This window comes from Crocuta crocuta, unplaced genomic scaffold (genome assembly GCF_008692635.1).
Source record: "Crocuta crocuta isolate KB4526 unplaced genomic scaffold, BGI_CrCroc_1.0 scaffold128, whole genome shotgun sequence".
NCBI lineage: Eukaryota > Metazoa > Chordata > Mammalia > Carnivora > Hyaenidae > Crocuta > Crocuta crocuta.
The window spans coordinates 895,493-912,570 of NW_027532232.1; the positions used below are offsets into that span (position 1 = coordinate 895,493).

Here is a 17,078-nt window from a genome sequence, read left to right on the forward strand (position 1 = left end):
AGCCAACTTTTTGTTAATATGTGATATGTTAATACGTATATATTGTATGTAAATTAGTAACTGGTTCTTCTTAATAGCTGTAATAATTAACATAATCCAAATTATTTGTTCAAACAAGTACTTGATTACTGGACATATGGCTCAAAGAGAGCTGTATCAAATCTTTGTATTTTCTAGGCAAATTCTCCCTTATTTTCCCAAAGAGGTAAAATGTCAACTTCTGAATGATACACACGTGAATAATTCTTAGTTGAATGACTACTTCTTTGTTTGAAGTTGCTAAGGCTTTCTGGATGCCTTTGAAGCTGACATTTGTAAGACTAAAACTGCCTTTAGGTATTTAATATGTATTCATTTAATTGGGTTATTCTCACCTAATCTGGGAAATTAAAAGACAATTGGCTTCTGCCTGTCTTTTGTTTAAAACACAAAAGCCAAACAAAAACTTAGACATGAGTAATCTCTACTCAGTTGAATTATTGAATTTTCTTTACTTTGGGTTTTGAAGAATTGGATACAGGTCTACTTATTTCTTCTTTCTTCAGGTTTCCAGAATTCAACAGAGCTTATTCTTTAATTCTGATTGGCATCATTATCTTAGAAACAGCCATTTCTTATAAGAGATTGTGCAAACAACCATTACCAACACTTTTTGGACAGAATTACATTTGGACAAATCACATTTGAGGCATGTATGAATATGCAGTGTTTTTGTTTTTAAATAAAACCATGCACGTGGATAGTGTCTTCAAGAGGCATCAAGGATTGTCCTTTATTGCCCTTTTCTGGATTGTCACATGCCTGGAGTTTAGCAGATTTATGCTGAATTATTTCCTTTGTGCCCTTGACCACGCTGAATTTCCATCTATCACTTTTACCACTAACCCAGCTTATAAAGGCTGTTCTTGAAAATTTATTTTCACAATGAACTTTTCACTTATAGCTAACTATGATCTTTTTTTAACTTTCTTTTTAGTTTCGGAGAGAGAGAGAAAGAGGCAGCGTGAGCAGGGGAGGGTCAGAGAGAGAGGGAGGCAAAGAATCCAAAGCAGGCTCCAGGCTCTGAGCTAGCTGTCAGCACAGAGCCCGATGCGGGGCTCGAACCCACGAACCGTGAGATCATGACCTGGGCCGAAGTAGGACGTCTAACCAACTGAGCCACCCAAGTGGCCCCAGCTAACTATGATCTTAAGATTTGTGTTGTGTACTGTTTGCTCTGCCATGGTCATTTATAACGATTTCAATAATTTCAGTTACATGTTACTATATGGAAGGCTCACAGTTTGAGATGTATTTATTTTGTTTTCTGTCTCTTAAACAATTCTATATCCATGATTCAGAGCAAAGTGGATTTTGGTCCCATGGTGACTGATTTCTTTTTTAAGCCTTTGGGATAGAAGTGGTTTAAAAGTCTTTGAAAATCTAAAAGAAAATATACTCACTGGCTCCTCTTCCTTCACACATGTATTTATTCCCTTGAAATGAGCCCGATTCCCTCTGATCCCATTTGTGCATGTTCGTACATGGTTCTTCAAACCTCTACGTAAATGTCTCTTCCTTCCATCACTAACAGTTCAGGGCCCTTAGAGCTGCAGTGGCTGTAAACATGACCCAGGAGCTGCGTGATTACAGCAACTCCGAGGCTGTTGTTTAATGTAATCTTCTCACTCTGAAATCAGGTGCGTAGAGGGGCCAAAGGTTACAAGCAAATGAGCTGAAGAGGAACAGATGCCGAAGTCAGTCATGATTCAAATGTACCGAGAACGTTCTCTGCACTCACAAGTTTTTGACCCCTTTCTTCCAACCCTCCCATTTTAAATGGCGTTTACGGAGTGGACATTTCTCCAGCCTGTTCCTTGGAAGAGGGTGGAGTGCGGCATCGGATCGTTCTGCCGAATTCCCAGGGAGCGTTGCAAAAAACGAGGCTACGATCACAAAGAAGACTCGGGGAATGCAGGTGAGTGGATGAGGGTGTTTATTCCTTCTGGGTGGCCCGCGAACAGAGAATGTGGGGAGGGAAGGAGCTGGCGTGGTGTGTGCTATAAACTTTTTCCAAGCTGGCAAAGGAGCTGGGAGGGAGTGACAACTGATTGCCGATGCTTTGTGGATGAGTCATGGGCCTGAGGGCAGAGCCCGCTGCCGGGAGGGGCAGCAAAGTCTGGCCCACAAAGCTCCCCAGGAGCACCAATGGGCAGATAAATATTTTCCTGGCAGCAGTTTAGCCACGCCTCTCAGAGGGCAATTATCTCTGAACAATGCAGATGGAAATTCAGAAGTACGGTGGGAGCCGAGTCCGTTTATTGCCCTGAGCGAGATGGGTGTTCTAAATGTGCTCCCAGACCGAGGGGGGGGTCTCAGGGAACCAGGGAGAAAGTTCAAAGAAGCTTTCACCCTCAGAGAAGTAGAGAGTCCCGGGGAGAAGGAAGAAAACGCAGAAGGCAGAGAAAGGAGGGACCTTGGATGGGACTCATCTCCCCGCTTCCAGAGAGGTGTCTTACTGAGGTCAGCTCGCGGTGAGAATGAGGGGATCGTCCACTGTTGGAGTCCAGAGAACCCTAACGATCTTTGTGTCTGATGCCTTCACTTGTCACAGTGGAGTCTGGAGAGGGGACATGATTTGCCTACTGTCACACAGCCAGTTAGTTACAAGCTACGGATCTGAACGGCCCCAGCCTGACGTTCACCTCTAGGATTTCAGCAAGTGTCTGTTGAGTTTGTGCTCATTACAAAAGGTTGAAGGTGACTTGCCATGAAATGCAAGGATTGAGGAAACAGAATATGGGCGGGCAGATTCTCTTTTGGGAAAGGGGTGGAGGTGGTGGTCAGATGTGTGGGACCCTTAGGAGCCAGACTTGGCCAGGCAACAGACTGGAACAAAGATAAGGTGTGGTTTTCGCAGCTGTTTATCATCCTAGCACAGGAGGGCCTTAAAGAACTAGAAGCGCCTGGGTGGCTCAGTCGGTTAAGTGTCCAGCTTCAGGTCTGGTCATGATCTCACGGTTCTTGGGTTCAAGCCCCGCGTCAGGCTTTGTACTGACCGCTCAGAGCCTGGAACCGGCTTGGGATTCTTTCTCCCTCTCTCTGCCCCTCCCCTTCTCACACTCTCTCTCTCTCAAAAATAAATAAACATTAAAAAAATAAAAACAAAACTAGAGGGTCTCCAGAGCACACGTGTGTGTGTGTGTGTGTGTGTGTGTGTGTGTGTGTAAACAGGTGGCTGTTTATTTTTAGGTCAGGCGAGGGCATGAGAGGATCTTTACTAGAACCTGGAATTTCTACAGAGAGATGGCTTTCTCCTTGAAATACAATAACACTGGCACTAGCAAAGGGGGAGGGAAAAGATGGAGTTTTCCAGTTGAACATCAAGAAAAATGGATGTATAAAATATATTTTAAAAACTTTTGACAGTAGTCCTTTGAATTGGTACCAGGGACATTTCTTAGTTTACCAGGTATGAAAAACTACGTGGTTTCACCAGTCCAAATGAGTAACAGAAAAGTCCACCCTAAACGAATAATGCATCAGAAGGTGAAGTAAGCAAGTGGACAAATCGGAATGCCGGGAAACATTAGATGCTTGTTACTGCTGGAAGTTCTAAGGGAGTCTTACAGATTGCACGTCTGGCAGTCCATATGGGGATATGCACCGGGGAAAGGGAGCCACGCCGGAGAGACGGACACACTGGATAGAATTCGATGGGAGGGATGACATAAGCCACAATCGGGCGAAAGTGCACCAGAAAGGACTGTGGAATCTCTGTGGGTGGGAATTCCATTCTCAGATAATAAAACAGTTGGCAGAGGAATGTACTTGAGGCAACTTGACTGAGAGACAAATAAAATGTGAAGAGTACAAATGAACACGCAGAGGCTGCAATCCCGAGGCAGGAATCGGCTTCTCTGGACTTCTGTATCTTGTCAGTTGTACTCCTAGATGCCTGGGCTCTAAAAGCCAGAGTCTATTTGACATTCTCTGCTCCCTGCCCACACAGTCCAATTCCACTGATGCATTCATCGCATCGCACCATTCCCCTCAGGCTCCCCTACCACTGCTTTAGTCTCAACACCGAATTCCTAGACACTGGAATGACTTTCTTCTCCCAAACGTATGACCCGTATTCCTGGAGGAATGTGCTATATTAAATTTGACTGTATCTACCAGGCAACAAGGCTTGTCAGAGCCAGGGACAACCTGGCCATCTAGCCTCCATGGTGCCCCTCACTCATACTGCGTCTTCTGCACCCTTCGCTTCCCTCTCCGCCTACTCTGTCCATGCATTCCAGCACGCTTTCCATTTTGGGAAGATGAGGCTCGGTTCCCTTTCCCTGTTTCTTCTCTCCACTCTCACATCAGTGTCTCTGTTTTAAATAAAACTAAACACTGCTGAGTCTTTAAGTCATTTAAATGCAGATGAGGATCTATAGAAAGATTTGATTCTAAGCCTAATCCAGGTTACACCCATTGTTTGATTATGCTCACCACACCTTCTGACCTTCTTTATTCTCTCCCGCTTCTGGAATGATCAAAATACATTGCTTCTTGAAGTTGGTGCCTCCTGACATAGGTCTATATCCTGTCAAAATGTATTTCTTTTGCAACTTTGGGCAAATATTTAAACCTCACTAGGACTCTGCTTTTCACCTGTCAAATGAATAATACCTTCCAGGATTGTTTTGAAATGAGATCCCCTATTAGAGAGCTAGGTAAACAGTAAGTGCTAAATAAATGGTTACCGTCATCATTAGTATTTTGTCTGGGGACCAGTTTCTGGGCAAAGTAAGGAAGCTCTTTCAGTTCCTCACGGATCTTGTAAAGTGTACAAACACACAAAGTTACCTACCTATAGCCTTTTACCTATTAAGGCTCTTTAAATGGGTATTTCATTCAGGAAGCAAGACTCTTTTATTTGCATTAGGTGAAGTGGAAAATGAATACTTAAGACTTCTCTCTAGATTTGGTTAAGGTATTCTCAGAAAATCATTTAAACCTTAGTGTTCTCCTCTGTAAATTGGGGTCATTATATATAACATGCATAATTATTTGTTCCATCTCCTTTCCAGAGCTACTGACCCAATTGGGCTTTTTAAAAAATTTTTTTAAAAATATTTATTTATTTTTGAGAGACAGAGGGAGACAGAGCATGAGCAGAGGAGGGATAGAGAGAGAGGGAAACACAGAATCGGAAGCAGGCTCCCGGCTCTGAGCTGTCAGCACAGAGCCTGACGTGGGGCTCGAACCCACAAACTGAGATCATGACCTGAGCTGAAGTCAGAAGCTTAACTGACTGAGCCACCCAGGCACGCCCCCCGCCCCCAATTGGGCTTTTGATCTTTGCCCATTCAACACTTCTTGCAGATCTCTCCACCCCTACTCTTAAGCCATTCCTTATCTATCTCCATGCCAGTTTTTCTTCTGGCCCATTTTCCTGTCCTTCATTGGTGTTTCCCTGAGTCCACCCTAAGACCACTTTTATCCATGCCACGTGCTCTGCAATTTTGTATGGTCCCTTGACCTCAACTAGCGTTTTCTATGCTGAAGAGGCTGGTGGTTGCTACAGGTCCCTTAGTTCTTGTCTCTCTCACAGAGTCTAATTCCGTAGTTTCCTCCCCAGACACATCCACCCAGATAACCACAGGCAATTCCGCCTCAACATACACGAACACAACGGTTTCCTTTCTCAGTCGGCAAAATTTCTTAGTTACAAGGTCTCTGTCCCCTTCCTTTCCTCTTTGCTTCCTTCCCACAAGTTATCCATCACATCAACACTTAGGCCAGCTCTTCAGTATCTCTCCGATCAGCCCCTCTTCTGCCTTCACACCACCGACTCTCAGCTCTCGTTGTCTCTCACTTGGACTGGTTCAGTAGCCTCTTCTGGTTTCCCTGCATCTCCTCTCTGAGCCCTCTCATCTCACTCTCCATTTGTCTTTCTAAAATGCAAATCTGGGCAAGTCGTGTTCATGAGTTGCAACTGCTGATGTCTCTCATCGACCGAAGAATGTAGCTCAGAGATCTCAGCTTTGGACTTGAGGCCTCCCCCGCTCTTCGTCACCAGCCTCCTCTTCTACCCCAGGCCGTCTACTGGCCGCTCCTGCACGCACGCGCAGCCACTCTGAACTTGATCATTCTTCCAATCTCAGTGGCCTTACGCTCACTATACCTTCTGTCTGACGTCCCCGTTCCTGTCTTCTCTGCTTACCCAAATTCTACTCTTCCTTCATGAAAAACGCCTTGGACTCTGAACTTTCTCAGCCCCTGCACACATGGCTGCTCCCCCTTGTGAATTCTCATCACACTTTGTTCTCACGGGCAGCCCTGCACCACACTGCCCTCCTGTATTGTAATGGTCCTTTTTGTCACACTCCCAGCAAGAGTGTCTGTATCTCAAAGCTGGAAAGACATTTTATTTACCTTTGTGTTCACCCGGGACTGGGGTGCCTGTGATTCTCCATTGGGTGATGGAATGGATGTCTCTGCCTTTATTTCTTATGAAAGTCAGAGAAGAGGGTATTTTTGAAAGAACAATATAAAATAGACTACAAGTATAAGAACCCCTAAATCTCCCAGACCATCCCTCTATATTAAAATAACACCCCTTCCAGGTGAGTGAAGATGTTTCATTTCTAGGAAATGAGACTTTTTTTTTTAATGTTTATTTATTTTTGAGAGAAAGAGAGAGAGAGGGAAACAAAGAATCCGAAGCAGGCTCCAAGTTCCGAGCTGTCAGCACAGAGCCGGACACGGGGCTTAATCTCACCAACTCATGAGACCATGACCTGAGCCAAAGTCAGACGCTTAACCAATGGAGCCACCCTGGTGCCCCCAGACTTATTAATCAATGCCATTTAAGACTTGGAGTAGAATCGCCCAAAGCAAAATTGTCTTTTGCAGCCTGTCTTTATGTGTACCTTTTATGCAAATAATGTTAACATGTACAAAAATAAATTCTAGTGGGCTATCTCAGAAACATATACATAAGGAACTTCGCTAACAGGAAAAGAAAACATAATAGGACTCCAAGAGATGTCAGGGTGTTTTTAGACAAGGGGGGAACCTGTATGGAGGGTTCTACTGGTGGGCGGGAGGCAAGGCTAAGTGAGCCAGGGTCCTACAGTGAACCCAGGACTGCTTTGGAGCCTGACCTGCCAGAGGGCTGGGTAGACAGCTAGACTCATCTTCCTGGATGGTCTCTGAACTGTGACGCTCTCACGGACACAGAGGTCCTTAGCAAAGCGCTCCAGCCAGGGTTGCCAGATTTGGCAAAAATAAAAATACCAACCACCCAAATAGAGCAGGAAGCACCTTTAACAAATCATTTATTTGCAATTCAAATTTAACTGGGCATCTTCTATTTTATCTGGCAAACCCCGCCGCAACCCAAGTGACTTTAGTATCTTTGAACCTGGCATTCATGGCTCTAGGGTGTTTTGGAGAAAGAATTAGCCTGGGCTTTCTCTTAGACAACCAGAAGGGTTTCAGGCCGTAATGTAACTGGGGGTCGATTGCCATCTAGTGGAAGATTTGTGACAGTGCAGGCTTAAATTGGAGGGATAGGGTTTTTTCCAGAGTCTTCAGGGAAGGATTCACCAGGAAGGATTCTGGGCAGGCCCACTGCAAAGCCCTGAGGTCCTCGTGCTGAGAGGGTGATGGCCGGAAGACGACGAGGGTGCGGTGGGGGGAGGGGACGTGGGAGGTTTGCCTTGCAATCTGAGGAGAGGAGTGGCCTGACCGTGGCTCGCCCGCATGTGGATTTTCCTCCTGCAATCAGCCTGAACCAAAACCAAAAGCTAGAACTAATTGTAAGAAGCACAGCATCATTCCAAATGAGGATGGCTCAGACATTAGTGGAACTCCCAAAAATAAATGTACACGGGGCACCTAGGCGGCCGAGTCAGTTATGTGTCTGACTTCGGCTTCGAGCCCCGTGTCTGGCTCTGGGCCGAGAGCTCAGGGCCCACTTCAGATCCTCCGTCGCCCTCTCTCTCATCCCCTTCTCTCTCTGCCCCTCCTCTGCTGGCTTTCTCTCAAAAATAAACACACTTTTAATTTTATAAAAAAAAAATTCAAGACCCAGATAGGTATCGTAACACAAGTCCTTTCATATCTCTGCACATTCTAATCTCTAAATTCGGGCTGTTGAGTGGCCAGAAGAGCAGAGCTAGGCAACCCTACAGAGATGTGTGCGCATGTGTCTTTGTGTGACCAAGAAATTTCTTTTCCAAATAGTTTGACTTTTTAGTTCTTAGGACTCTAGAACTATTACGACAAATATAAGTTTTGAAAAAAAAAAAGTATTTTCCAATAATCATAGCATTTGGAGGTCCAAAATAGCCCCCCCAACGCACTCCCCACCTGCACTGATGTAGTTAGAATCAAAGGCCCTCCAGTCCTACCCACCTGGTCACTGTAGGGCCATCAGATGTGAGGTGCTAAGTATACACACACACACATATGAACATTCTCTTCTTGGTGCTCCCACCTCATTCCTAACCCCTCTCCCCCCAAAAGAAGTACTTTGGAAAAATAAGTTAGGGTTCACAACGCTGGAGACTTGACCCAAAAGATCTAGGAGGTCTCTTGCGATCCTATCCCTAACAGCCCCAAATTCCAGAGAGAGCCTCGGGCTCAGCTCTGCTCAGGTTCTGTCCGGAGTTTGGAAATAGAATAGGATCTAATGCCAGGAGTGAAGACCAGGCCCAAGACGCCCGATTTCGCCTCCGGCAGGAGGGATGGGCCCAGGGACCATGCCAGGCTCCTCGGGGGCCGTGCCCAACAGGGGCCTCACTCGGGGCACCCAGGGCTGCATCCCACACCCGGCCGGCGAGCGGATGGCGGTGAAGGAAACGCAGCTCCCCGTTAGGGGGGAGACGCGCAACTGCAGGGGGAGGTCTAAGGACGCACGAGCCTGCCGCTTACAACAGACACGGGCTCCGTTGTCTGGCAAGGAAAGGAAACCAGCGTACACGGCCTGCAGAAGTCACGGGACCGTCCCTTCCTCAGGGGGGCACACAGAGGCGTGGGCAGGAGGGCCGGCCAGCCCTCCCCCTTCTCACATCGGGTCCATCAAGGTGAGCCCACAGAGGGGGACACATCCAGCTTCCACCCGGGTCAGGAGACTCCGGTCTTTCCTTTCCAGCCCTGCCGTCTCCGGGGGGCGGGGGGGGGGTGTCACCCCACCCCCTCCCCCTCCTGCACACTGCTTGGCCCCACAACTAGGGGCCACGGCCGTTCTTCTCTTCGGCTCGGAGCTCCTCGGCTGCAGAGGGCCCCTCCCCACAGGGAGCAGGCTGTTCCTCTTGGGCCTTGCCCAGGAAGGGCCCCGTGTCGGGTCTGGCCCCTTCGGGGATCAGCGGGGCGACGCCTGGAGAAGACTGCCTGCTCAGGGTCGGGGCGTAGGGTGCTGGAAGCAGATCGGGGAAGTAGCCATCGCCTGCGGGGGGCTGCCCCAGGGCCTGCGGGCAGAAGGGGCCGGGGAAAGGCAGTTCTGGCAAGCAAGGGTCATTCCAGGGGACCGTACCTGCGGGGTCAGAGTGCAGGAGAGAGGAGACAGGATTCAGGGTCTCCACCACAGCCGGGGAGGTTCGGGGAGACTCCCCTCCCCTCCCTCCCACAGGAACCCAGCCCTGGTGTGGGCGCGGTCCTAGCACCAGGAGTCGCTGCCCTCGGGCTGGCCACGCTCCTGCCTCCAAGCCCTGTGCTCTGGGGACATCGACACAGAGGGGGGTGAGGGCCAGGCCGTGCGCCCCCTCCCGCAGGTGGTGGGGAGACTGGGAACAGACTGCACCCGTCTTTCTCCCCTTTCTACTGGGATTTAGTCTTAAGACGATGGTTGCGCCCAGATCGCAGAGGTCCGAGTGGCTCAGGCCAGCTGCCAAGTGTCTCCCTCGTGTGGTTTCTAACCCTCCGCAAATCCCTCCCTGGTGTGCGGACAGTATCCCCAGTTGAGAGTCAGGCAAACTGAGGCTCTGCAAAGCTGGGAACGGCTGGGCCTGACTTCAGAATCCCGACTCCGAGGCTCTGGCCCCGCTCTGCAGCCCCTCAGGGAACCGGACGAGCACTTCGTAGAGACCACCAGGGCCGAAGAAAAGGGATCCGCTCGCTGCCCCGGCTGTCTGCCCCTCCCCACCTCCGCGGGCACCACTCACCCCACTCACCGGTGTTCCCAGCAGGCGGCTGCAGCACCGTCTGCCCCGACGACGGCAGCCCCGGGAAGTAGCCCTGTGACGTCCCCGCGCAGGGGCCGTAGGGCGATGGGAAGAGGGGGTCATCTGGCAGCAAAGGCTGCAGGGGGTGCGGGAAGGGGAAGGGGAAGGGGTGCAGGTAGGAGAACTGGGGCGGAGGCTGTTGGTAGAGCTGGCTCTGCGGAGCCTGGGAGAACGGGAACGGCCCGGGCTGGGCGCTCTGTGGGTAATCCAGGGGCTCCAGGTCTTCCAAGTATGAGCAGGTGGATGGTGGGGTAACGCTGTGGGGGACAAAGGAGTGACTGGCAAGGCCCAGGGGGAGCCCCTTCGTTGTGACCACCCAGTAGGTGAGTCCCTTCCTGTCTCCAGGACCCCAGACGTGCCTGCTTCCTGCTCCTGCCTTCTCTCCTCCCCCCTACTCTGTTGCTGTGACATTCTAGATCTTTCCCACTCTAAATCCACTTTCCTTTTATTTTTTTTTAAGGTTTTTTTTTTTATTTATTTCGAGAGAGAGAGAGAGAGCGTGAGCAGGGGAGGGTCAGAGAGAGAGGGAGTCACAGACTGAAACAGGCTCCAGGCTCTGAGCTGGCAGTCAGCACAGAGCCCAACGCGGGGCTCGAACCCACGAACCGCGAGATCATGACCTAAGCGAAAGTCGGACGCTTAACCGACTAGGCCACCCAGGCGCCCCCCACTTTCCTTTTAATCCTCATCACAAGCATGACTCTCTCTGTTCACCCTTCCCAACCAAGCTCCATCTGTCTTTCCTCCTTCTATACCCCTCCCCCACCAAGAGAATTCAGGTGACCCTCCTCCCCAGTAGGTTCCATACCTTGTCCCCCAGGAGCCATCTTTGTGGCTGCCGTCGCTGCCGGGAGTATCCAGCAGCAGAGGCATCAGTTGGGGGGTGGGGACAGGGCCAAGGGGAAAAGGAAGGTGGACTCTTCGAACTGGTGGAGGGCTGAAGAGGGGAGGGGCCTCTGCCACGCTTTGAGTACTCTCGCTCTGTGGGGTCGGGGCCAGTGTCGGCTCAGAGGTCAGCAGCATGGGAGGCTCTAGGAACCAGAGTCAAGGAGGGGTACAAGGGAAAGAATGGGGAGGCCGACTTGGGATGTGCCATGCCCAGGTGCGCTTGGATAGGCCCCACTGGACTGAAACCCTGGACAGCTTTGGCCCATTCCCACATCTGCCCACAAAGGACTTGGTCTTGGCCATCTTTCCAGCTGCCATGTCCCTCACGTAACCCTCAGGAGGCATCCAGCTTACCCGCAAGAGAATCCAGAGGGGGCTCCTGAGGGAAGGAGCCAGGCTCTGGGTCCAGGGGCACGGCGGCCGGCAGCTCAGCCGCAGAGCTGGAGGCAGACAGAACGAAGACTGTAGCTCTAGCGGCCCTGGATTTGGACCAGGGCTCCGCACAGGGGACAGGGCCCCGGATTCCCAAACACTGCCTTCGTACAAGACCCGGGCGACTTCCCGACCCCCCTCCATCCGACGTCTCTCTAAATATCGGCCAACAGCTCCGGGCCTCATGGCCAGCTTTCCAACTTCTCCTCCTAGACCCCAGGCACCCAGTGTCTAGCCCACCCCCACCCCTTCCTACCTATGGGGTGATCCGGGAAGAGGGGAGAGCAGTACCTGCACTGACCGCTGGCCACGGCAGGGGCGGGGCCTGCGGGACCATCTTTGTCCTCCTTCCCATTCAGCTTCTCCACTTTCCGCCACTTCGCCCGGCGATTCTGGAACCACACCTGTAGGGAGACAGCCTGCGAGTGTTCAGGGAGCACAGCGGACTCAGACTCGGGTTCTGACTGTCGCACGAGGAGCTACAGGGCTTGAGGAGGTCGCTGTACCACTCTGCCTCAGAGGCCTTTCTCTGCAAGATCGGTTGAAAAGATTCATCTAGAGAGCGGAGGGATTTTCCTCTTCTCATCTGCGGCTGTGGCACCGTGGAAACGGGCCCAGAACACAGCCAGATCTGAGACCCAAGCGTGGCCCCTGTAGGGCGCTGCTGAGCACTTGCTCTGCTCCTTCGAGGGCACCAGGTGCCACCCTGACGCCAGCTGGCCAGCCCCCTTTACCATGATGCGTTGGGGGGTGACCCCCACAGTCTGGGCAATCTCCCGGCGCTTATCACTGTCTGGGTAGTGGTCTTCTTGGAAGATCCTTTCTAGCTCCTCGAGCTGGTCTGGAAGAGAAGAAACTTGCATGAGGACAGTGATGTGGCAGCAGAGGAGAAAGGCAGATGCCTGCCAGATGGGACCACTGTCCCCAACCCAAGGGTCTTCCCAGAGCTTTGCACTGGAGTTCCCCGTTGGGCTGGGGCTTTCTGGGTCTCCTGGGATTTGTGGAAGGGAACTGTGTGGTATTTACTTTCCCACTTCTGTCCTGTTCCCAATTTCATTTTTTTTTTTTTTTGAGAAAGAGAGAGGGCCCCGAGTCATTGAGGGGCACAGAGAGAGGGAGAGAGAAGTGGATCTCACCCAGGGCTCGTGTTTTACCTGAAGCAGGGCTCAAGCTCACGAATTGTGAGATCATGACCTGAGCCGAAGTCAGATGCTTAATGACGGAGACACCCAGGCGCCCCCCAATTTCACTTTCTGATGAGGTAACCCAGTGTTCCCTTGGAGGGTCAGAGGTCGTGGCCCTGCCACAGGTCGAGAGAGGGCTCGGGACGAGGGGGTGTACAGACTGGCCACACTGCAATCTCCCGGAGCTACGATGTCCTCCGTTGAGCCCTCCTTTCCCAGAGAGGACGCCAGCCCCCTTAGACTTCCTCTCACCTCCAGGGACTTACCTGAGCGGTATAGGGTCCGGGTCTTTTTCCGAACTTGGCAGGTCACTTCCAGGGACCTCTTCTGATCTGTGCTTTGGCTGCTCTGAGCCAATGTGCTGAGGAGGTTGGCCAGATGGCAGGGCCCCCGGCCTGACCCACAAGGCACTGGGTTGTGGGCGGCTCGGGCTGACTGGGTGCCGCCGGGAGATGGCGTGGAGGCCAGACACCCCGCACTGGGCGTTTTCTTACTGGACGCTGGAGAGTAGGACCTCTTCCCGGACTTTGCCTCTTTCCCTGGGAAGGAACAGCCTTCCCCAGGAGGCTGGGGTCCAGGTGGGGCCAGAGGGGCGTCTCTGTGGAGCGTCCCCGAGCCGGACGGCTGGCCCGCTCCCCTGGTATCTGTCACAGCTGGTTCTCCAGGGGCATCTGATGGTGGCTTCTCCCCAGGGATGGTACAGGAGCGGGGCAGTTCCTCACTTGGGGCATCCCGAGCGCAAGGGGCTGAACTCTGCTGTAGTTCCTTTTCTGGCCCGGCAGCCGAGGGCTTGTCTCCACCTTCGTGGCCTGTGGGGATCAGCACCCACTGACCTTAGCACCCGGAGAAGGAAAAGCCTGGACTAAGGATGTGCTGCTTCCTGCTCTGCGGCCTGGGTCCCGTTTGGGTTCAAGCTTTCATTTGTGCACTTGTCACAGAGGGTAAGAATTCTAGGCTCGCTGTTCGAACTTGGCTGTCGTGAAGACCAAGCTAGACAGCCCACTGCTTGGCAAAATGTGAGCAAACAGATGCACCTTGGAGGGGGCCTGAGCTCACACACAGATGGTAGGAAGGCTACGCTGATCTGGGGGGCACGCACTTTCTAGGAGTTGCCCGTTTGTTTGTTTTTTTTTCCCCAGACACCTGGAATGGAGGTGAGGGACAGGCACTTTCTAAGGGACAAATGTTGAAGTTGGGGGTGGAATTGGAGGAGGGAGAGACTGTCCCTAAGGTGCCATCTGGATCACGGGGACAAGCCTCCTCTCCTTCCCATTCTCTCCAAGCCCGTGGGCACCCCCCGTGCCCGTCCCTGCAAAGCAGAACGTCACACTGGCCTTGGGAACAGGCCAGCCCTCCCTTCACAGGTAAGGAAGTGGGATCCAGCCGGCACCTGACCCACCCCGCCCCGCCCCCCCGTCATCCAAGCTTGTCGGCTTGAGGCTGGGCCTGACTCACCAGGCACTTACCCCGTCCCAGGCTCTGTGCTAAGCACCTTTCAAAGATTAGCAAGGGTGCACTTAATCCCTGTGAGGAAGGCACGATTGTAGCTCATTCGAACACATGAAGAAATACCGGTTACCAAGTTGAGTGGTTTGCCCAAGATCACCCAGCACAGTGCTCTTAATCCTCATGCAGAGTCCTTCCTGGGGTCCCCAGAACCTCCCCAGCTCACCACCCTTACAATCGCCAGACGCTTCGGCATTCCCACTTAACTGGAAGATTTTTAAGTGGATGCTAGCTAGTGACTAAGAACTGCTGCTATTTGAATGAAAATTACATAAAATAGAGCATCGAAAGGAATGACTTTCTCATGAGGTGTAAGGAAAGATGGACCGTCAGGGGCTAAGGTGATTTGTCAAGTGGTTTTCTAGGGTAGTCAGACCTGGCTGGCAGGAGAGGGCCCGGGCTGCTGAGGAGGGTGCCCACGCCTGGGTTGTGGGGAAGGGACAGGTGGATGGTGGCCTGGGGAAGGAGGGACACGTTGGGTTGGACTTCTGGCATGTTAGGTGAGCTTGTAGCCTAGCACACCTGGTACGCAGTAGGTGCTCAATAAACGACATCAGCGTGATATGCCCCGGTGCAAAGGGGACGAGCGTCGGAAGCCGTACAAGAAGGGCCCCGGGGGGAGACACGGGAACCCGCAGGAGGGAGGGCGCGCAGGGTGGGCCTCCCTCACACCCCCAGCCCCGCGGCCCCCGGGGGGCGCCCCTCNAACTTGAGATACTAGTGCGAGTTCTGGGAATGACGGGGAGCCTCCTGAGGGAGCTCTCTCACGGGTCATGTTTGTGATTCCTGGCTCAGAGTACGTTTCATGCCTAAAATTCAGAATTTAAAATTCTCATTGCCGCCGCCTTAGGTCTGCGTCTGCCTCCCCCCCACCATGGGAAACGCGGGACAGATTGAAACAGGTGCTTGGAGCTGGGCTTAGGCTGGGGAGGGGTGTCGGGGGGAGGGCCCTGACCCCACTCCAGGTGTTCTGCGTTAAGGATTTAGAAGCCTCTGGACACCACGTGCTTTTCTGCTACAATCACCTATCGGTTCGTTTCCCTGCGCTTCCGTTCCGTTGAGGGGCTTGGCTTGCACACTTCGCCCTGGGAGAGGGGCCAGAGCTTTAACTATTTTTGCAACATGAACATACAAACGGGTTAACCTCCTGACAGTGTGATGAAAACTTCAGGAATCTGATGTTTCAGTCTGACTCCTGTAAGATTAACATCCTCGGATAAATAAGAGGTTTAGACCTAGGGCCCAGTTTCTCAGCTGGGAACGGAGCATTGGAGGCCTCGTGACCGAGGCATGGGGGGCAGTGAGGTTACTCTACAGGAAACATCAGAACGGTGGTATGGTTGTAAAGGGAGCACGATAGTCTGCTTGATTACACATTTATGGGATACCTACTGTATGTCAGGCACTGTGCACAAGTCAGTGCCTTGCTCGTAGAAGCTTCCTGATGGAGAGGGGGCTTGAACAATACTACAGGTAAATGGACTATGTCAATACAGTGTGGTCAGTGGTGAGTTAGGAGTATGCACGGGCGCTTCGCAGCACAGAGAAGCAGAAGCCTGGCCTGGGATGGGGAGCGGGGAAGGTGGGGGTGACCCAGGAGCCGTGAGCTGAAGGTTAAAAGGAGGGTTCCATGCAAACCTTATGTTGTCCCAGCCCTGCTTACAACCCTGAGGTTGGCCCCTGCCTGCCCAGGAGGTCAAGACCAGTCTCCCAACTGGGACAGGACCTTCCAAATCCTGGCCCTTTTCTTTCATCCCCAGCTCACCTGCCTTCCTGTGCCAAAGTCCTCCGGTTTTATTCTCTTTTGACCCACTGTTTCTGACTGTTCCTAACCTTTCCCTAGATCAGAATTTCTTTCTTCTTTGTTTTCTTTCTTCAGAGAGAGACAGAGCATGCGCTGGGGAGGGGCAGAGAGAGAGGGAGACACAGACTCTGAAGCAGGCTCCAGGCTCTGAGCTGTCAGCACAGAGCCCGATGAAGGGCTCGAACCCACGGACTGTGAGATCATGACCTGAGCCGAAGTTGGCCCTTAACCGACTGAGCCACCCAGGCGCCCCTAGATCAGAATTTCTTAGGGAAGTTGTTTAAAATGTGGCTCCCGCATTCCCAGAAATTTAAATTGGTGGGTGTAGAGAGGGACCCAGAAATAGCCCTTGTAACAAGCCCCTCAGGTGGTTTTTATTCACCTTAGAGTCTGAGATGCTCCTAGACCTTTCAGAAACAAAGTCAATTAAAAGTGTCCTGGGGGTGAGAGTGAGGGAAGCAGGTGGGGGGGGGGGTGCTTGTATGGGGGAAGATGACCTCTTCACCTTCTCTGAGGCGTCTGTGGCAGTGAGAAGCCAGGAACATTTCATTTGGTCGTAGGTTATCCTACGTTAAACTAAAAAGAAATCATTCTCTACCAAGTCCATTGTGTTTTGTCTCACTGCGTGCTCGCCCTCCGCCTGGGGGAAGGGCGGGAGGGTAAAGACTCCAATCACCCGAGGATTGAACCCCGCCCTTAAGATTCAGGGGCTAATTGTAGAAAAGTGTGTTTAAGGGAATTGAAGATGTTGGCATATTTCTAAACACGTAAATCGCTGCATATGTTAGGCTTGGACTATCACATTAGAAAAATTGAAGTTTTCTTTCCTTGCTGATACTCTTGGCTTGCTGTTGTGTGGCTGGATTTTTTTTTTTTATGGCAAATATTGTCGTGTTTGTTTATTTACATGAACATTTGCTTTAATGGCTATGAGTGAATTTGGCTTCTTAAGACATAGAAGACAGTCTTCTTCGTGGGTTTCCTGGGGAAGGGGTAGCATTGCTGACACGTGCTGTTAATAGTTCTCTCTGACAGGTCAGCGTCCAGGGCAGGAAGCCCACT

The 17,078-nt window shown here is 51.5% G+C and overlaps 1 protein-coding gene across 1 annotated transcript in view; it reads right to left on the minus strand.

The window, feature by feature from the left end:
- Positions 1-9,209: 9,209 nt before the first annotated feature.
- NOBOX (NOBOX oogenesis homeobox) overlaps positions 9,210-17,078 on the minus strand; it is an 11,979-nt gene continuing 4,110 nt past the window's right edge. The window contains exons 6-12 of the mRNA XM_077778040.1: positions 12,973-13,539; positions 12,257-12,363; positions 11,814-11,926; positions 11,445-11,530; positions 11,011-11,233; positions 10,152-10,459; positions 9,210-9,514 (exon numbers count right to left, since the gene is read on the minus strand). Coding sequence (XP_077634166.1) covers positions 9,210-9,514; positions 10,152-10,459; positions 11,011-11,233; positions 11,445-11,530; positions 11,814-11,926; positions 12,257-12,363; positions 12,973-13,539 — 1,709 coding nt within the window. The remainder of the gene's footprint in view (positions 9,515-10,151; positions 10,460-11,010; positions 11,234-11,444; positions 11,531-11,813; positions 11,927-12,256; positions 12,364-12,972; positions 13,540-17,078) is intronic.